This window comes from Cyclopterus lumpus, chromosome 21 (assembly GCF_009769545.1).
Source record: "Cyclopterus lumpus isolate fCycLum1 chromosome 21, fCycLum1.pri, whole genome shotgun sequence".
Lineage (NCBI taxonomy): Eukaryota > Metazoa > Chordata > Actinopteri > Perciformes > Cyclopteridae > Cyclopterus > Cyclopterus lumpus.
The window spans coordinates 9,785,936-9,805,609 of NC_046986.1; the positions used below are offsets into that span (position 1 = coordinate 9,785,936).

Genomic DNA, 19,674 nt, shown 5'->3' on the forward strand with positions numbered 1-19,674 from the left:
CAGAATGGTCTACCAATATTGCCACAAATATTAACACCTTTTTTTTTAAGTTTCAGGAATTCTTGATTTGCATACAGGAACAAAGAAAGGTGGCACTTTTGCAATGCGTGATTGAATATGCAACGCTTATCCTGTAACTGCTATCACAGTGTGGATGATATAGCTATTACAATTCATTGTGGTGTTTAAAACGCTACGAAAACTGAAATGCTATCCGGCAGGAATAAAAAAAAGTTAACTGTTGCTATTTTCTGCAAATGTATTACCGCAGGTATTTTAAAGGGTGGTTAAAGGAAATTATAAAGACAGGAAGTTGCAAACAGCACCAAGTGGTTACAGGAAATGCAAAGAAAGGGCCTCTAGATGTATCTGTGAAGCTTGAATGGTTGTGTCTGCAGCAAAGACGGACTGGAAGCCGACCACAGTCACCTGTGAAATGAGAATCTGTGGAGAGCGGACAGGCCTGAATGCTTCAGTGAAGCTCCTCAGTAGAGCGTACTTACAGAGAATGTGAGAGGCCTGGCACTGCTGAGGGGGGCGGACAAAACCAGCCCGTATGTACGTCCACTGTTCTCTGAGAGCCCGTCAACTACATAACAACAGGCCGGTTAAGCTTACATATCCAAGGAGTAAACCAGTGTTATGCCCTGCGCAGTATATCAGAGAATACTTGTTGAGCGTTTCTTTATTTGCATTTAAGTCGGCGTTTGCAATTCTCATTGCACGAACAAAAAAATATCGAGAAAATATGTCAAAGGTGTCATTTAAAAGGATTCTTTATTATGAATATTGATCTTACAGGATGCCCTTTTTATGTTTTGTATCATTGAACTTTTAATGGTAATATTTTTGCAATAAAATATGGAAAATGGATGTCTGGAGAGACAAATGATCTGAAAAATATAATTAGCAGGAAAGGCTGTAAATCCAATTTTTTTCTTTTTTGTTTTTACAATGGACGCATTTCTGTACGAAGTCAAATCGTAATGCGGTGAGTCAGTTTGTTTGTTTGCCGTTTGAATCTAATTTCAAATGAAGAAAAGCGAAGAACCAGTTGAGCAAATATGCCTTATTGTTTTCCAGTGCAATTGAGATGATTGCATTCGTGTTTTGTTACTGTTATTGAGAATAAATATTTATTAAAACATTCCAATAGATATGTATTGTATATTTGTGTCGTAAAATGTGCACAAAAATGTAAATTATGTGCTTTTTTAAGATAACAAAAGAAAATGCTACTAAAGCACTTGAAGTATACAATCATTTTGATTGGTCCTGGGACGTTTCTAATAATATGTCTCAATGGATATTACATGACTCACACTCAAGTGTTTTATATGATATCTAAAAAAATTGTCTGTAGATAGGATTCATATTCGTCTCTTGCATCACAGTATACTATGGGCATACACAATATTGGTGATTAGCTGCTTCATCTCTCTCAGGTTTGTATAAGTATTGAAGCGCTTTCCAGAACAACATAGAAAATCTAGGCTTCCTCTGTGTACTTTCTATTTGTGAAGTCTGCTTTTATCAGAGGTTCAAAGCCTCTGTTTCTCCTTTGACGCAGGTAGAGCACAAAGATAAGGGCGAGCGCCAGGAGACCAATGAAGACTCCCCCCAGAGTGGAGCCCAGCACAAACACAGCCGGCCCTCCATCTGCGTCTGTAAACATGAAGCACAGGTGGAGATAGTCAAGGATACTTTCCAGCAAAAAATACAAACTAAATGAAAATATCAGTCACTTTTGTTCAGATAAGATGTTTAGAATGGGGATTTGATAGGTTTTATGAGACTACACATTGTCATAAACAACTCAACATTGCTCAGCGATTAACTACAACTTCTGACTTCAAATGTAATTTAATAGCCCTCACTGTGGTTTGCAACAAAAATTGCCCTCTGATGGCAAATTTAAAACGCTGAACCACCCAACAGTAGCGGTTGTGCCATTATCAAGCATGTATTTTAGCTAAAACAATAACAATGAGAAAGCATGATGTAATTCTTTCATAAGACGTGTTTCTGCTCTACTTTGTCAGCTGTCTCATAGATGAAAACGATGAACTTTTATGTTTGTCAGAGCTCAACAAACTTCAGAGACAACCGTATACCCTTGTAGTCCTATTTGAGGTCAGGTGGGTGTCAATTAGTTTAAAGGAACAGTTTGAGATGTTGTTTGGATTAAACAAAGATAACAGTGCAATAAACTTGCTAATTAGTTAACTTTAGAGGTGCTGTGAGGAATATGTTGTTACTTATTGTAGAGCTAGGCTAACTGTTTCCCTCTTCGCAGTATATATGCTAAGCTAAGCTAAGATAGACTCATGGTTACCAGACAAATATGACAGTGGAGTCGATCTCCTCATCTAGCGCTAAGAAAGTGAAACGTATTCCCCAAAATATCTAACTATAACTTTAAACTAATTATTTTAGCTCACCATCTAGGGCAAGGGCATAAGAGTATCCCAACTGCTCAGACGAAACATATATCTCCTCGTTGGTGATCGGAGGGAAGAAGGGAACCATGTTGTAGTCCCTGTTGTGACCAATGGGGGCCATCTCATCTGGGAAGGTGGCGTTGGATGGAACGAATCTTTTCATCCACTCGTCAAAAATGGCATCGGTGAAAGCATGGAGCACCTGCGGGACAAACAGCCGTAAAAAAAAAACACCGTGTTTTTTTACCAACAGCAGCTCTACCGCGTTAACTGAGGCTACAACATTAAAATCAGACTCTGACCAGGAAGATGGGGTCGTTGGCTGCAGAGTGAGACAAAGCGCTGGTTCCATTGAGCATGGAGTGGACCAGGTTGTGAAGGTTACTGACTGATTCGTCCAGTTCTCCATCTGGTTTTTCATACCCCTCGAGAGCATTTCTGTTGGTCACAAAGTCTGTTAAACAGTAGTTGTGCAAATACACAGGAGGTGTATGTTTCATACTATGATAGTGGAGTTGTACCTGAAACTAGAGGAGGAGTTGGTATAGTATGGAGGGCTGTCGAAGTCTCTGATTCCAAGGCAGCTTCTGACGTCAGTCATGGTGGGCAGAGACATGTTACTTCCCCCCATTACCCCTCTCTGAATGGATCCCTCACTGGTGCCATTACAAAGAGTTACCAGGCGATTGTACTCGTCCAAACTGGAAATAAAAGAAATGTTCCACCAATAAAAACATGAATTAATTAGCTCAACAGTTTCAATTATATCATAATCCAACCAAGAATTATTATGTTTCCCCTTCAGTGTTTTGTGCTAACCTGTCACATACCACCCCCCATCTGGAGAACCTGGACTGGTTGCTGATGAGGGACGGGTTGTCTGGGTTGCGGCCCCCCAGCAGAGAGTCAGTACAAACATCACAGTCCCTTTGCCCCGTGGCAAAGTTCCAGTATGGGATCCCAAAGTTCTCGTTGCCAGTCAATCTCTGCAGGCAATGGACACATTTTGCTGGTATTACCTGACTTCTTTTTTTATATATGTTTATTTTGGTTCATCAACATGGCCAATATACAAACGCTGATTGCAACACTGGAACTGTGACTTCCTCAGTTTGGATCCAGTCGCAAATCTAGATATCCTCTATCTATCTTCTCTTCCCGAAGCTTTCCTGTCTCTCACTGTCATTTTTTTATATTTTGCACCCATTATTTACGTCTTAAAAACCTTCCACATTCATTCAAGAATACATTATAATGGACAGTATGTGACATTAAACAACTCTTGTACTGTGTATGATACAAATAACGTTTTGGAGGGTTACCTGCTTCTTGGAGCAGAGTGATTACCATCAACCATTCGATACAATAACTTTTTGCTTTTCAGAATGCATCTTATCGATTGATAAACTGTATGGTTAAATAATGGAGGAAATATAGCACTTTTTTTATATAGCTGTGGTCCGGACATAATCTCCAAGGTATTCTTATGTACTAATAATTGCAGTTTACGATAAACAAATGTTATATAACTACCGGTAATAATATTATGAAAAGAAGAGCACCCCAACTGAGAAATATACATTGTCACACATGTGACAACAATCTTGTATATTCCCAACTGCTTGGTTGCATTTAAAAAATATTATTTCTGATCCCTTCCATTCATGCCAAAAATCAATTAGTTTTCAGAAGATTACACATACCTGTAACTCTCTTTCCAAGCTGAGGAGGTGATACCTGTGCCAGGTGATGAATGCTGGTCCTTTGTGTGAGAAATCAATGGCTTTGAACGGACGACCGGGGCCTACGGGGAAGAAAACAGGGTTTGGTGAGCTCTCTGTGATCACGAGGCCATAATGTGCACATTGCACACTCATGTATGTCGAATACATATGAATACTGTTTTATTTGTTTATGAGTTAACAAATTACTTTTCTTTTCTTGCAAATGTATTCAATCGTTAAAGTCACAGTTAAAAAAAATCTAAACACAATTTGCTGCCCTTCTTAAATTAATGTTAAACAATACCTTAATGTTTTATACCATTATACATCTGAATATACCTCATATGTATGTGGTCAAAAGTGTCATGGATTAGGTCTACATCTCATATGAACTGATATTATTTTGAAATGCCTGGAGCATTCTTGAATAGTGCTACACAATTAATTACCAGAGCTAGTTTTGATAAAAGTACACACATTCCTAATATTTTTGTTTACCTGGTATTCCTATCATGTTCCTAATAAAGTCAATCACATGAACTACCCAGAGACTAAAGGTGCTAAATTACCCAGAAGAGTGTCTCGGACAGAATAGTAATGTTGCCAGACAAAGAAGTCGTAGATGGAAATGTTGGCAAACTGGGGCTCAGTTCCATTTGGTCCCAGTAGTCCCAGCCAATGCTGGGTGGCAATGACGTAGTCTGGCTGGGTGGTGGTCTTAGACAGTTCCAGGACATTGAGGAACTCCTGCAGCTCTTCGGGGGTCAGCGAGTGGATGTTTTTCCGCTCCACGGGGGCTTTCCTCTGGTCACAGTTTGGTCCGGTCCAGCCAAATTTGCATTGCCCACAGTCATAACCTGCAAAGTTACCTGAAACGCAGAGACCGCACGTAATGTATCAAAATCATATTGATTTTGTTGACCCTTTGTGAATACACAGTGAAATGTTTAATACAAGTGCACATGACTCACCGGTACATCTGCAAGTCTGATTGAAGAATTTAGTGGGCCACCTCTCTCTGTCATCCACATTTCTCAACCTGTACGGTCCTCCCCAGGGTTTGCTGTCGACTCTGACAGCCGAGCAACTTCCTCTGCCGGACAGAGAGCCGCACACATCGGCAGAATCTGAGCCCAGAGCCGGGCAGCACTGCTTGGACACGATCCCCTCCACTGTGCAGCACACTCGGGGGAACTGAGCCTCTGCAGGCTCAAGCCAGAGGAGCATATAAAGAAGACCAAAAGCCAGAGCGCGCATCCTGTTTCACCTGTTTGTTTTCCTCCAGTTAGCGGTGACAAATCAGTCCGTGTACGTCAACTTTCAGCAAGAATACGGCCGATTAGTTCCCCCAGAAGAGTGTGGAATCTCAGTCTGCTATGGTCCCCTGCTGTGTATCTTCAGATTAGATTCAGCGATAGTTTTAACATGTGTGGAAACAACACTTAAAGCCAAATCATGTTGTGTTCCAGTAGGTTACATGCACATTAAGAAAGCCTCTAATGTATGTTCTTGCTTTTGTAGAGCTGAGGAGGATTAAGCCCTCAGTCTTGTGATCATCACCTGACAGCAGAGCTGTGAGCTGCACTAAGATCTGGATGAATACCAAGGAACTGCCTGAAGGTACTACACAGTTGTATGGACACTTTGTAGCAAAAATATTAGATTGTGTCAAATGTATTACCTCAAATGAGAAACAGGAAAATGAGTTGAGTCAAACTGAGCCGACTGTACAGCTGCGTGTGCACAAATACAACATAACTATGTATTGATGTGTGAATAAAACACAATTTAAGGATACTTCTGATACCACATTTGAAATAGAAGCTTTGTCTCAAAACAAATTAATGGATTTGTTGAGTCCTTCTCAGCTACTGGGATAAAAGAACTATCTGGAAAAATCTGCTTCAGATCCGGAGCCCCTTCTGTAAATCTGTTATATAAATGTTGTTCGAGGATTAATCACTTTAATCCAGCCAGAAGGTAGAGGTTTCAGATTTCTTTTTGGAGCTTGTTATTTTAGTGGGTCTATTCTCATCTGTTTTGTTTCATTTATCAAACTTTTCACCCCAGATCTTAGCCGGCATTGTGTGTTGTCCTTGTGAGGTGAGAAAAGAGCAATTCTGAAACACTTGAACTTTTAATGAAGTATTTCCACAAGTACTTCAGCTTCAATACATTTCAGAGTGAAATATTATGCGTTTTATTACACAACATCTGACAGCTAGTTACTTTTCAGATTGAGATATTACATAAAAAACGTATGATGCGTTTATAAAACAGACGTTGACATTCTTAAATGATTTCATTAAAATAACAGTTTGAGGTCCAAAGAGGTAAAAGTAATAAAAAAAGATAATACAATAGCCCATTGTCTCACCACCTCTCAGGATTTACGTGTGACCTTCATGAGGAGGCTCGTGGGAAACCACTTGACTAAACCATCCAACTGTAAATGCTATTCGCACTGTGAGCAATCCCATAGTGTCACATGTGATGATATATATCACATAAAAGGTCACAGAGAACCTTTTACATTTTACTTTTGATACTTTAACATAGTTGACTCATAATACAGCTGTACGTTTTTAAGTAGTATTTGAATGCATGTGTGTTACTTGTAATGAAGTATTTTTAAATTGCTGAATTCCTACTGAAACACGTGTCAATCTTGTGAATGTTTGATACTGTCTGTGTAATTCACAGAATTAAATAATAAATAACTACACAAGTTAAGTTCCTAAAAACAAGTTTTTAAGAAAATATTGGAAATGTGTTGCTCATTGCGGTAAATAATAGTGCTTTGTTTCAAAGTACTGACATTTGTAATACATAATGAACATTAAACAACAGCTTAAGCAGACGTGGTGCCTTTAGAGATGGTTAGAAGTGATGGAAAGATGTTTCAATTTGTACTAATAAAAGTACCAAACTGCCGGTGTGGTCTTTGAAGGGCTCAACATTGAGTTTCTTTGAAAGAGTCTGAGCAGCTAAAATGCCCTAAAGGCAGAAGATTCCTCCTCCGTTAATGATTTGTGGAAAACTGCGTCAGAGTTATTCAAAGAATTGAGTGAATGATGCTGTTCTTCATACTTCCTTGTGATGAGGATACATGAATAGATGTCATGTGTACAATAGTCTTATCAATACAGCTGTGAAACTACAGAATATTAGACATTTAAAACTGAATTCAGAGAGGTGGATGCAGTTTTTATACATTTCTAAATAATTTCTTCTTTTCTATCTTTTGTATTTGTCTTTGTATTATTTGTGTTTTATGAATTAAATTAATTTCCTTTTTGGCCGGGAAATCACAATGGTTTAAACTCATGCTAATTTCATTTCTCATTACTATTTTGTTTGTTTTTAACACAAATGTTGGTCAAATCCATCACTTCACACACATTCATACTCGAGCATCCATAAGGTTGTACTTGTGACCAAAACGATAATCACTTGGTCATGTGTTTTATTCAGTAGAGGAAGATTGTGGAGTATTGACCTTGATTTGTTGTCACTGCCCTTTATAAATGAATAGGATTCAGCAATAGTTTTATTTAAGCATCCTTTGTTCAGGAGCAGGAGCTCCACATCCATCAAAGAAGCTTCATAATGGGAGAAACTCCTAAAGCTTTATCTCCTCGACATCACACTCCTGATGCATTCTGCCGGCCCGGCATGTGACTGCTGCTAGCTTAAGTACATTTAAGGGGAGTCTGTATTCCACTGCATCCAAGAGAAAGTTATGAAGCGCTTTCCAATCAACTTTACTGTTGTAATGAAAACTATGCATTGATAAATGTACATTAAATACATCTTAACTGAGGCAAGATTAAGTGATACATAAACATTTGGAAATGTGTCCCTCCCCTGCTATCATATTTTCTTAACGGATGAAGCTGTTCTTAATGCGTCCGTCATATGTGCCAAATATTTCCATATAGTCAGTTTGCCTGCTTACATATATATCAGTATATTATTTCACTGTAAATGCATGAAAATAACGATTGAGCTTTTTCATGATAAAAAAAAATATGTATTTCAATCTGTGTGAATTTTAAATTTGAAAAGAAAATCACATTCAATGTTCTTTTTTAGGTTAATATCTTACTGGAAACGTGTCAGATTTAGAATCAGTGTCCAAGTCCAAAATGCCTTTTAAGTCTCAGATAAAAATGACAGTCTGCTCACAGACGGACATAAACATGGCCTCATGAGAAAACTCATGTGTGACCGGCGAGTCCTCCACACAACAGGCTGTGTGAGGTTCACTGCACTCAACGGGATTAGTGTGCGGATTCCTGGAAGAAGTCAGATGGAATGCCTCTATGGAAATAATTTCACATTTATGTCCGTAAAAAAAAGTCTGCAAGTGTGTAGGTGAACAAAAAAAAAGACCAATTTACCAATTACTTGATTGTTATTCATCACAGTCATGGCTTATCGTGTTTTGGAAAATGGTATGTTTTGCATGCAAAAAGCATAATCCATAAATAAAATTAAAGGCAAGATACAATCAAGTGCTATAAAATGAGGGGGAAAAAACATACATGCTTAAAGGTTTAGCAAACTAATTTAGGAGTAAGTAAATTACACGAGTGAGCACCTTCAATCCAAACTCACACAGTTATATAAACATACAACATATACTGCAATCATGTGCTACAGTCTTGAGTTTTTAAGTGCCAAAAGCAATTTGATTTAAGATGGATTCCTTATATTTGAGCATTTTTACACTTAACAAAGAATACATAGTAGAAGTTAAATATTATTATAATATTATACATTTTTTTACATGTTTAAAAATAAAGATGAGACCAGAAACATATTTGTAAATATCCATCATTTACTGACAGTAATAAGAATACTAATAAACACTGGATTATACTGGAAAATAATCTTATTATCCAATATTTTACCTGGCTGTTGGACATTTTCTACCCTAAACTGACTTCTTCAAATGTGCAAATAAACAGAAGCCATTATTCCCACTGAAACACAGGATGGTGCCAGAGAGCCACGAAGAAACAAACTTCCACATATAACGGTGCGCTTGTGTGAATGACGAATAGTTTTAATAAAGGGAAAATTAGTCTAATATTTTAAAGATGTTTTATCAGGAAACCTCTGCCGATCAGTTCAGGTTAGCAAATAAATAACTATCAGCATATTTATCTACCGATATTTTGAGCTGACAACTTGGCAAAATATATGTATCACAACAAACAAAGGAATATTGAAAGAGCAGATTTCTATTTGCATATGTAGTAGTGATAAAACTCATTGCATCTATTCACTCTCCTTTCAGTTGGAGTTCTTCACAAATGTGCATAATAGTGCATAATGCATCTCAGGCAGGACCAATAAAACCATCTGTTATTAGTCTTTCAAAGAGAATCGCAGAGGGAAGTGATTATTCATTTGTGAAATGGTCTACTTGTTACTGATGAAGAAATGCCTCCATTTTCTTGACAGCGTTGTGAATATTGCACTTAACACCCCCCACTCTGCATATGTTTTACATGAATATGTGCTAGGTAAATAAGAGATGGCCTTTCACATTTTTAATTGAGGCCACTTCAGTTACATTTATGAAGAACAGAGCTCAGTGTGCTAGAAGCTGGTAAATGCATGTTTTTGCTGGTTTTCTTTGGTCTTATTTAATTAATGAGGTGTAATTTGAAGAGCCACTTGCCAACCCCTGCTGGGCTTTTAGGTTTCTTTTCCATATTCATATGAGTTTATTCAATTATTCTTGTTATTTTTAAAAGAGCCTTTAATCGAATTCCTTTGTGAAGTAAAATGTTTTTAAAAACGAAGGAGAAGGGACACGGATGGTCACGGAAATGTTGTTGTGGTTCGTAACCTCACATTTATAAAATAAAAATATTATCAAAAAAACAAACATGATGAAACAACCTAGTGATTTTCAAAATAAAAACTGCTTATAGGCCAAGATAATTCACAATAACCAATAATGGTAATTATCCCAGTATTCTGAGGAAACTTTAACACACCTGGCCGCCTGATTTTTAAGAACTCAACATTGCTCTCCCATACTGACTGAATTTTTCTTTCTTATTAGAAAACATGAAATCCACTTTGTATGATGTATCCCTTTCTTACATTTCCTCTGCTTGTATTCATAAACAACTTTGAGTAGATCTCCTACAAACGTCTCCTCTCTGTGGTGTTCTTTCTGATATTATGTGGACATTTAGTTGTAGCTATTGTCCTTTTAGTGCATGAAGAAACAACAAATGTCAAAAAGAAGATATTTAGAAAATGTGCCATGCAAATATAACCAGTACTTATGGTAGTTGTTATATGTATAGTATTGCCTTTATATTCACTATGTCAATATATGCTGGTGAGACCGAGTGATACTGTGCACAGAGAGGAAGATGCAGTGACTACAGACAATAGCAAGGGGGCAGTGTTGCTGTTTCTGATGGCCCTGGTTCACTGGAATGACTGGCCCTCACAGTTTGCATTTCCTTCAGGATGCTCCTACAAATATGCCATGAAATAGTCTCGTATTGGACATCTTTGTACTTTAACTGTCACCATTTCAAATATAAAGCATGCCGAGCAGTGACTGACAGTATATACAGTGGGCTGGGTGGTATGCAGTCAAATGAAATGACTACCCTGCATAGAGTTTTAATCCTCTTTAAGACTCCTATCCATCGCCAAATTAATATCTAGGGGCCACATATTCCTCTGCACTAGTTTGTACTTGTATAACCCACTTCTCTAGCAAACTGATCAAATTATTCACTGGAAAATAAGATTAATAGTTATGCTGCGAAACATGCTTGAGGTCAATTATTTGGCAGATTCAGAACGATATACTCATTACGCCATAAAGCCAATTCAAGGACAAGCAGCATGAAGAACTGTGTTGTAGATTAATTGCCCATAAAGGTCAACATGCGTTCAAATTGATGAAGATGCTATCCATTTTCATCAGTATGAAAGTGCACAGTATATGGGAAACCTATAATGCTCATTACATGCATTTAAATGAGTCTGTCCCAATTACTAATCAGTCTCTTGTACCATTAGAGATGGATATTAGAAATACATAACAGACCCCTGGGCATAATTCACTCAGAGTATATTAGAGTTTCCTTTAATATTAGTGTTGGCATTTTTTAAATGAAAACCCACAAACCTCAAAAACTTGTTCTAATATTATAATATTTCCAAGGCGGGAGTCTCACCTATTATTACTTAAGCTAAAATCGCTGGAAGTGTGTCACACTAAAGGACTATTGTTTGTGAAACATAGTAGTGTGATAAATGTTTGTTCATAAACAACAACAAAAACTAAACATTTTGCTTAAAAAACTATACTGTTTATTTTGCTATGCCCCAATCAGAATATTGGCTAGACCCTTCAGTGATTCTTTCTTCAGTGATTCCCGCCCACCTCTCTGGCAGCTTACCGATTTACATTTGAGCATAATGCAAGCATTAGAGGAGGCACAAGGCAGCCCTGATAAGTTACAAAGTGCTCCAGGGGTAAACCTCGTAAGAGAGGGTTTGGAGTTATTTACAGCGTTCAAATCCTTCAAAAATTCATGTCTGGAGGATGAGATTGGTTTTGCAGTTGATGCTTTGCACACAAAGCAAACACAATACATATGGAGGGTGTTTAGCTGTAAATGACCAGATGACATTAATTCTAATTGACTGATCTCATCCCATGCTTAGGACCAGTGTGTGTGATACTGCTCAGGACACAAGGGTCCTGTCAAGGCACAATGTTGCACACAAAGCACAAAAAAAACAGAAACACAGAGATTGGCTTAAGAAATGAGGAACACAGAGAACTAAAAATGATTTTAAATGCAATTTAATTTTCAATGAAGCAATACTTACGTTGTATGGCATTTTCTATTCAAAGATATGTTTTGATTGTGCAATTCTCATAATAAGAGTGCTCAGAAATTGCAAAGCCATTACAAAGGAGGTTAAAGGCAATGGAATTCCTTCTTATCATAAATGCTTTCTGTACAGTTGTTCCATTTGAAATGCATTTAATTGCAAATAGAAAAGAAGAGAGAGAAAGCCAACAATGCGAGGGTCTGAAGCATTTTTCTCGTCTGCTTTGAGTGAGCGTATTCAAATCTAAGCGGGCAGACAATGAAGGAAAGGAATCGTGCTCTGAATAGCCTCTCTCTCTCTCTCTCTCTCTCTCTCTCTCTCTCTCTCTCTCTCTCTCTCTCCCTCCCTCTCTCTTTCCTTTTCATTCCCAGGCCAATTCACAGCCTTCCTCTTCTCTGCCGTTAAGGGCGGGCTTTCCCCTCACAGCTCAAACTTCCTCCGAAGAACAACACATCCACCTGATTGCAGTAAGCAGCACACATGTAGTCAATAGTCACCAATGTCACTGGAAAAAGACCTGCGCGGGAGTCCGGGGTCCTCGGTAAATACCGTCTTATGACAGTCGTCATGACACATTCTGAGTCCCATGTGGTGCATTCACACAGCTGTTTACCCACTTGTTTGACAAGGATGCTGCTCCTTGCTCGCATCAGGCTTTGCCGGGGCCCTTGTTCGATAAGCCATGGCCAAGCCTTGACCCGGGATCCCTCTCTCCCCACTCGTTCCACTGAGGGGAGGAGTGTCTGGGGATCATGGGGCACAAAGTGCTTGAAGCCTGTGTCTTTGTTGGGGCTACTGGGGAGAGAACACCCCCAGCAGATATGCTGACAATCTCATGGGAGCAAGAGAAGAAGTTGAAGCAAGAAAGTGCACCCTTCAAACTTTCCAGTGCAGTGCTAGGAATTCTATTTTTTCTCAACAAAGATTTATACATATTTATACAAGCCCAAATACTGATAGGAAGGTGGTAGAAAAAAAAAATCTTGGAATTGCAGAGGTAAACTATATGTAAATGCCATAAAGTAATAGACTTGTAGTGCAAATCACACCATTTTATCTTTAATTTTGCTTTCGTACCCTCCCAACTCCCCCTCTCCCCCCCCCCCCCCCCCCCCAGCCCGAACCCCCCCACCACCCCCCATCCTCTTTCCTCTGGCTTAAAGGTGCATCAGAGATATGCATTTAAGCATATTCAGAACACGGGGCGTGAAATTAAATGTGTGGCAGAGTGAGAAAAATATACAGACGCTGGAGATGCCTTAAAAATAGTCATTTATGCAGATGGAGAGGAGTGAAATCATTTGCAATGGGATGACCCTCTCTCCAAGCATTTCTCCCCTCACTGTTCTTCCCTAATCTTGCACTGTATCTTCATTTTTCATTGAACTCGCCAGTTTGCTGCTAAGCAGCCTTGTAGATAAGGCAAAGTGCTAAAAGGAGACGACAGAAGGAGCTCAGTGGGCCCGTTTCTATTGCACTTTCACCCAAGGCAATGGGCAGAATTTAACGGATTCCTTCCAACATATGTTTTTGCCAGATAAGTAAACAGTGTGTGTCGGAAATGAAAAAAAAGCATTTGCAATTTAATGACATTACAGCTCCCAGCTTAGCCCGCCGTGCTGCGAGGCGAGGAGCAGAGAAAGGGGAGAGCGGAAGAATGGAACCGGGTGTCATCAATGTTTTCTTTTTTTTTTTTTCTTCTTCTTTTCCCTGCAAGAAGCAGCACTGAATTCTTCTTATTCTTTTCAAAAACCCTTCCCTTCTCCATCCCTTCCTGCTATTTTATTCTCTCGCCCATAGTTTTCCTCGCCTTTGTCGTGAATGAAATTATCTATTATTTTATTCAGAAAACTTGCCGTCGCCTGCCATTCTACCGTCACCAAACATCTGAATCTCTCAGATTTCCTCAGCTAAAAAAAAACACATCTAGCCTGGCCACGGGTGCTCTTTATCTCTCTCTCTCTCTCTCTCTCTCTCTCTCTCTCTCTCTCTCTCTCTCTCTCTCTCTCTCTTTTCCACCGTCACATCCCCCCCTTACCCTCCTTTGTCTGGCTTCATCAAAGTGCAATAGATGCTCGGTACAATAAAGAAGAGCAAGCCTCCATGTTGTCATAACGTTCAGACCTAATGTGACCAGTAGGAGCTGAAGAGAAAATCACCTCAGAGGCTCTATTTCAGTGACGGTAAACGATCTATCCATCCGATGTGAAACTCAGTGATTTCCCTTTTTTCTCCCTGCAGGCTGTCAGGCAGCTGCCTTATTATAGAAGGCTAATTGTGCAGGAAAGCAGATTATGAGTGTGGTAGGATGTACTCCTTGACCATGTGCTAATGTGATGACAAGTTTGGGGACCCTCTAAGCAAAAGGCGTCGCACGCCAGGGCACTTTTGGCACTGGCTATAATCTGCCTTTGGTATTAACTCAGCAAACCGACTTGTTTGAGTATGGATCAATCGCTCGCTCATTATTTTTACAAGAAAGCTTTATATTCAAGGCGCTTTCCTGGTGTTGATCTCTCATTAACCATGCTATGTAAATGCACTGGCAATCCCTGTGTAAGGGATATGTCACCCCAGGGCCCAGGCTTGCAGAAGCATGTTAAGGAGAAGAAGGGGCAGGAAATTTGGGTCAGTTGCCTTCGCCAAAACTTGAATTTCAGGTTTCGCTTAAAGCCCCCTGCTCAGCTTTTCTCTTTTAATGTGTTTTTGTTTGGTGATGTTATGTTTTAAATGTCAGCCCTGGAGCTGTCCAGCAATTTAGGAGGCACAAAAAGCCCTGTCTCAGTATCGCTTCCAAGTGTTCGTGTTACCTCTGTAATCGCTGCTGGCTGCAACATTACACACACTCCATTCACTCGTGGTCTTTTATCACCTCTGAGTGTATTGACTGTACAGGTAAAAGGTTAGATAGGGTCAGAATGAGGTGATAATATTACATGGGCAAACAGAGACGCCTGATTCGCCGTGTTGTGTTGGTGATACGCAGTTATTCGCCGACAGCCACTAAACTAACTTATTTATCTGAGCAGAAAGGGCCCGACATGTGCCACCGGATCTTAAATCTGCATGAATTGAATTAGCTGTCAGGATGCATTGTGCATCAAATTAAGGGGGGAATATTCCCAACTTGTTTACTCATTTCTTAGACAAACATCCAACAATCGATGGTGTGCTCACACATCTGTTTGCCTGACAAGAGATCATGATGCACGTGGTAGGAGAAATAGAGGATTCTGCCATATTTGGCTTCGGCGCACGCTGGCATGGTGAATGACGCAACAGGAAAATGGACCTGACAGCACCAGGCAACACCTCGGCATTTCCTTTGCGCCCTACATACATAAATCTCTTATTATTGCTCTGTGTTAGCTATGTATATTTTTACACCTGTCTGCACTAATATCAAAGGGTAGAGGTCTGCTTTTAGATATTCAGGTTCATTTGTGTCTCCTGTAAGAGTTTGTATGTGAGCTTTTCTCTTTTCCATTTTTGAAAAGGACTGTCAAGGGGCACTGTTCCACTTGACCCATTTTTCTTTTCCATGCAAACAACTTCCGCGTGCTGGAATAAAAATGCTGAAAGTTCAACATGACTTAACTTTTAATAAGTAAAGTAATGTTTTGCAGGAGAAGAGGCCGAATAAAACCGTGTGCCTTATAATAATGTAGAAAAACATCTAGAGAAGGAGACATCTCAGTGGCGAGAAAGAGAGAGAGAGACAGAGAGACAGAGTTGCAGCTTCAGCAGCGCTAGCCTTGTAACATTTTTTCTTAGCAGCACCGCGAGAGTGAAGGCCAGACTTTTGATTGCTTTCCCTGTTTCACATCCTTTTATAGATCCTTTTTTTCTTCCCACACACGAGCAAACAAAGCAAGTGTAAATACAATGTTCAAAAGCTATTACCTTCAATGTAACCCTTTCTGTCGTAACAAAGAAGATGGAATATTTCCACAACACAATATGACCGGGCACAGCGTGATGATGTGGCTAAAGAGTATGGGATGACTGAAGGACCCCTGCATGTGATGTCTGGCAGGACCATTCATAATAGATTTGTTCGGAGGACCTTCACATTACTTCTCAATTAAGGTATGAAGTCATGCTCCTTCATCAGTATAACTAATGGCACATTTCATGTACCAGCCATGTTTTCAGATTAAATAGATCTGTTCTGCAAGTGTTTGGATTTTTTTTCTTTTCTGCTGCTGAATATGATAAGGTGCCTGTACGAGTTATTGCTCTGCTGTCATTGAGGTACACATACGCTTGCATTCTTGATATCGTCATTACTGAGGCGGCTATATGGTTGTTCCAGTGCATTATATACACCGTGGCTCCAAAACTGTGCCCGTGAGGAGAAAGCAGCGACAGACGTGAGATCAATGTCGGCTCTATTAGACATCACTGCACCTGACGCTTTACAATTCAATAACAAACCTCAGCTACGACGAAGTCACCTGCCATTTGAACTGGAGTCTCTTTAACAGAAATGTCGTGGACACCGAATGGCCTTGCGTACTGATGGAGACCGAATCCAAATTTCCTTTCACTGGACGCCGCCTTCCGTATTCCAATATTTCATCGCACAAATATTATCTACAGAGCGACATATCATTTGGCGATGATCTATTTTGCCCCCGTTAATTACAAGAGGTCTGGACAATTTTGACTGCTAAACCACAATATCACAATACAGGGTGTGGATCCCAAATCAAGCTTTGCACGCCATAAGCCTGTTAAAATGTGGTAAATAATCCCTGTGAATTAATGTTGGCAATATTTCATTTTAATAACTTCTTGAAATAATTTGAGAAAGAGGGAGAATTGATGGCATTTCAGCTCACTTACTTCCAGAGTGGCTGTGAGTGTGCAGGAGGAACTACTCTCCTCTCATTAAAGGTGCAATCTTCGAGCCCCCCAGATCTTTGTTGTAATAACTGGAGAAAATAATCTCTTTTATTGATAGGCACATGTGGCAGAAAGTATGCCAACTGACAGGTACTTATCTTTTGCCTGTGTCCTGTGTTATAGAAAGATATAATTCTTTGTGACTGCTCCTCGGGGCATCAGCTCTTCAACTTCATTATTTCTACTTATGATAGATATATTTTTCCTTGAAAACATGAGAATTAATACGAGAGCCAGCAATCTCTGCCAGCGGTCATTTGGAAATGGAACAAAAAATGTCATGTCAGTTTAAAGAATATTTTTTAAGTCTGCTCAATGACATTATTCTAATTTATTGATGGATTCATATAATCTTATGCCTCGTGTTTTGGGTTATTAACTTAAGGATTTAAGTGGCTACCTAGCAGCTATAAGATCTTTTGAAAAAGTCTAATCGTGTCATAAATTCAATTGTGTCACCTACAACATCTGTACTTCTTTTACATGTGCTTGTATTGTATCATTCTCATTCTAAATAGTACATTTCCAAACCAGCCTTTGTAATATCTTGCCATGGCTTCTGAAAAAGTGCTCCTTCTAAATATGAATATAAAGTTATTATTGCAGTGAGTTCCTTTAGACAGCAGTGGGAGCTTTAGAGTCTGTTTCTCATTTCTTTCCCCTTTAACTGACAGGGATAAAACAACCTCATATTTGTCTTTATAGCACATCTCTAAATTGTTTCCTCTTATGTGTGCGGAAAGACTACAGATTATCCAGAAATAATGGTTAAAATCTCTATTAGAAATTCCTTCGATTTTAGGGGGGATCCATTGTTAATTCTAACTCGTGTTTTGACAGCGACTTTACTTCCTTGTTGTTTGGGGGTCCACAAATCTCAACAATAATGTTACTGATTGCAATGAAACTTGTTTTGTTAAATTAAATTTGTTTTTGTTTTTGTATTAATTAATTACCATAAAGCTAATGTAATTAATGTTGTGGTATGTTGTAATGTATGAGGAAATACATGTTTAGTTTGCTTGCCAAAAAGTAATTAACAGACAAAGGATTTTACAGAATGTGGTCCTTCGACATTACTTATGTGACGAGGTTTAACTGTGAGATCTCAAACAGTTATGAACCTCCAATAACAGAAATACAAATAGACTGTTTGTATCGGAGTTGCAAGTCAAGAGCGCTGCATAAAAAGAACAGATATAAAACATGAACATGTTTGACTCCAGAAAGAAACCTCAAAAAGCAAATCTCATAAAATTAGAGAAAGCAATATGTCAATTGAGCTGATAAAGCAATGTTGTGTATGATTTGTTGAGCTGTTATTAATGGCCAGGGGGGTCTCCACCACCCCCAAACAGAACAGGAGGGTTAAATCATCTGCAATGCTCATAAATAAATATTCAGCAAATGTGGCCGGGATGTTTACACACAAGGCGGATGATTTCATCAGCTGCGATCAGGTTGTAAAAGATTTAAGAAATATTCCACTGATGTAAGAAGTGTCTTTAAAATGCATTTTAAAAACAGCAGAATTATGATATTGTTGCCAAGGTTCTTGTGCCAGTCAGACAATCATGGTAACAGCTATGAAAGGGGCAGTTCACTCGTCTCACCTGCAACACTCACGATTACCTCAACCACCCCCCAACCTATCACCCACCCCCCTACCTCCACCCTCCTGCCCCCAACCTAATTCAAGCGTTCCCTCTCTGAACTCCAGCAGGGGTCCATCGACTTATTGCATTATGTACTATTAAACAAACTTGGACTTCTTAAGAGCAGAGTCAGACTTCAGAGGCTGTGTGGCATGTTTATAGGGATGGACTGTACAGTACACAGAGATTTCTCATTTCTCTCGGTGACCTTGGGCACAGTGACATGTACGGTTTCGAGGCTTTGATTTTCCACGTTGAGCGGTTGCGGAAAAAGGTGCAATGCAAGATAATTTTGGCATTTTTTTTCCCTCCTGGGAGTATAGAGAAGTAAGAACTACAGCACTTCACACTCTGGAGATTACAGGTAATATGGCACAGAGGCTTCATAAACAGTCTTGACCCAACCTGATGATGGAGATATTGCTCCAGGAGAGACTTTTCACACTTTGATTTGCCTAAAATGAGATGGAGAAGTCAGTGATCAGGACTCTTTGAGGTTCCTCACAGAGAAGCCAGCACTGGCTGTATATCTCCCAGCGTTGCACACAGCACACACACACACACACACACACACACACTATGACAACCAGGTGAGCAAAAAAGCAGGTTCCTGCAAACAAATATGAGAAAATATCCTCAAAGAGATGATATTGATGTATTATTCATGTCAGAAAAATACTAAAATGATCCATCTCAAGCCATTGAAGTCAGGTGATAATCCACATCCTTGCAGGGCAGCCCTAGGCGAATTAGGGATGAGGAAACCATTGTGCGTCCCTCTGAGGTCAACATGGTTGAACCAGTGATACATATGTATGTTAATTTGCCTAATCTCACTTCTACAAATGTCTTACAGGCACATAAAGGGTTTAACACTAAGACATAATGATATCAGGGCATCAGATGGGGGCTTATGAAAACATGAGGCAGCCATAGCTTTAAATCTTCTGCAGAAACCCTACAGCTCGTATAGCCACAGTCAAATACCAAGGCAAGTATATGGTTGGGATATTTAATTTTAATTCCTTATTAAAAAATATATAAACTAGATCTCTA

The 19,674-nt window shown here is 39.3% G+C and overlaps 1 protein-coding gene across 1 annotated transcript; it reads right to left on the reverse strand.

Annotated features, from left to right (window-relative positions):
• Positions 1-1,489: 1,489 nt before the first annotated feature.
• dct (dopachrome tautomerase) lies at positions 1,490-5,422 on the reverse strand. The gene is made up of 8 exons (XM_034561417.1): positions 5,137-5,422; positions 4,735-5,034; positions 4,145-4,245; positions 3,261-3,427; positions 2,963-3,142; positions 2,744-2,879; positions 2,442-2,643; positions 1,490-1,665 (listed from the first exon to the last, which is right to left on the reverse strand). The coding sequence occupies exons 1-8, from the start codon at positions 5,420-5,422 to the stop codon at positions 1,490-1,492; spliced, it is 1,548 nt and encodes a 515-aa protein (XP_034417308.1).
• Positions 5,423-19,674: the final 14,252 nt, after the last annotated feature.

What these genes read in the sequence shown, in the direction of transcription:
- dct (XM_034561417.1), bottom strand. Translation starts at nt 5,422, where the DNA reads ATGCGCGCTCTGGCTTTTGGTCTTCTTTATATGCTCCTCTGGCTTGAG. An exon ending in TGGGGGGTGGTATGTGACAG is followed by an intron (nt 3,143 to 3,260) that starts GTTAGCACAAAA and finishes TTTTATTTCCAG; the next exon opens with TTTGGACGAGTACAATCGCC. An exon ending in TTATGCCCTTGCCCTAGATG is followed by an intron (nt 1,666 to 2,441) that starts GTGAGCTAAAAT and finishes TCATGTTTACAG; the next exon opens with ACGCAGATGGAGGGCCGGCT.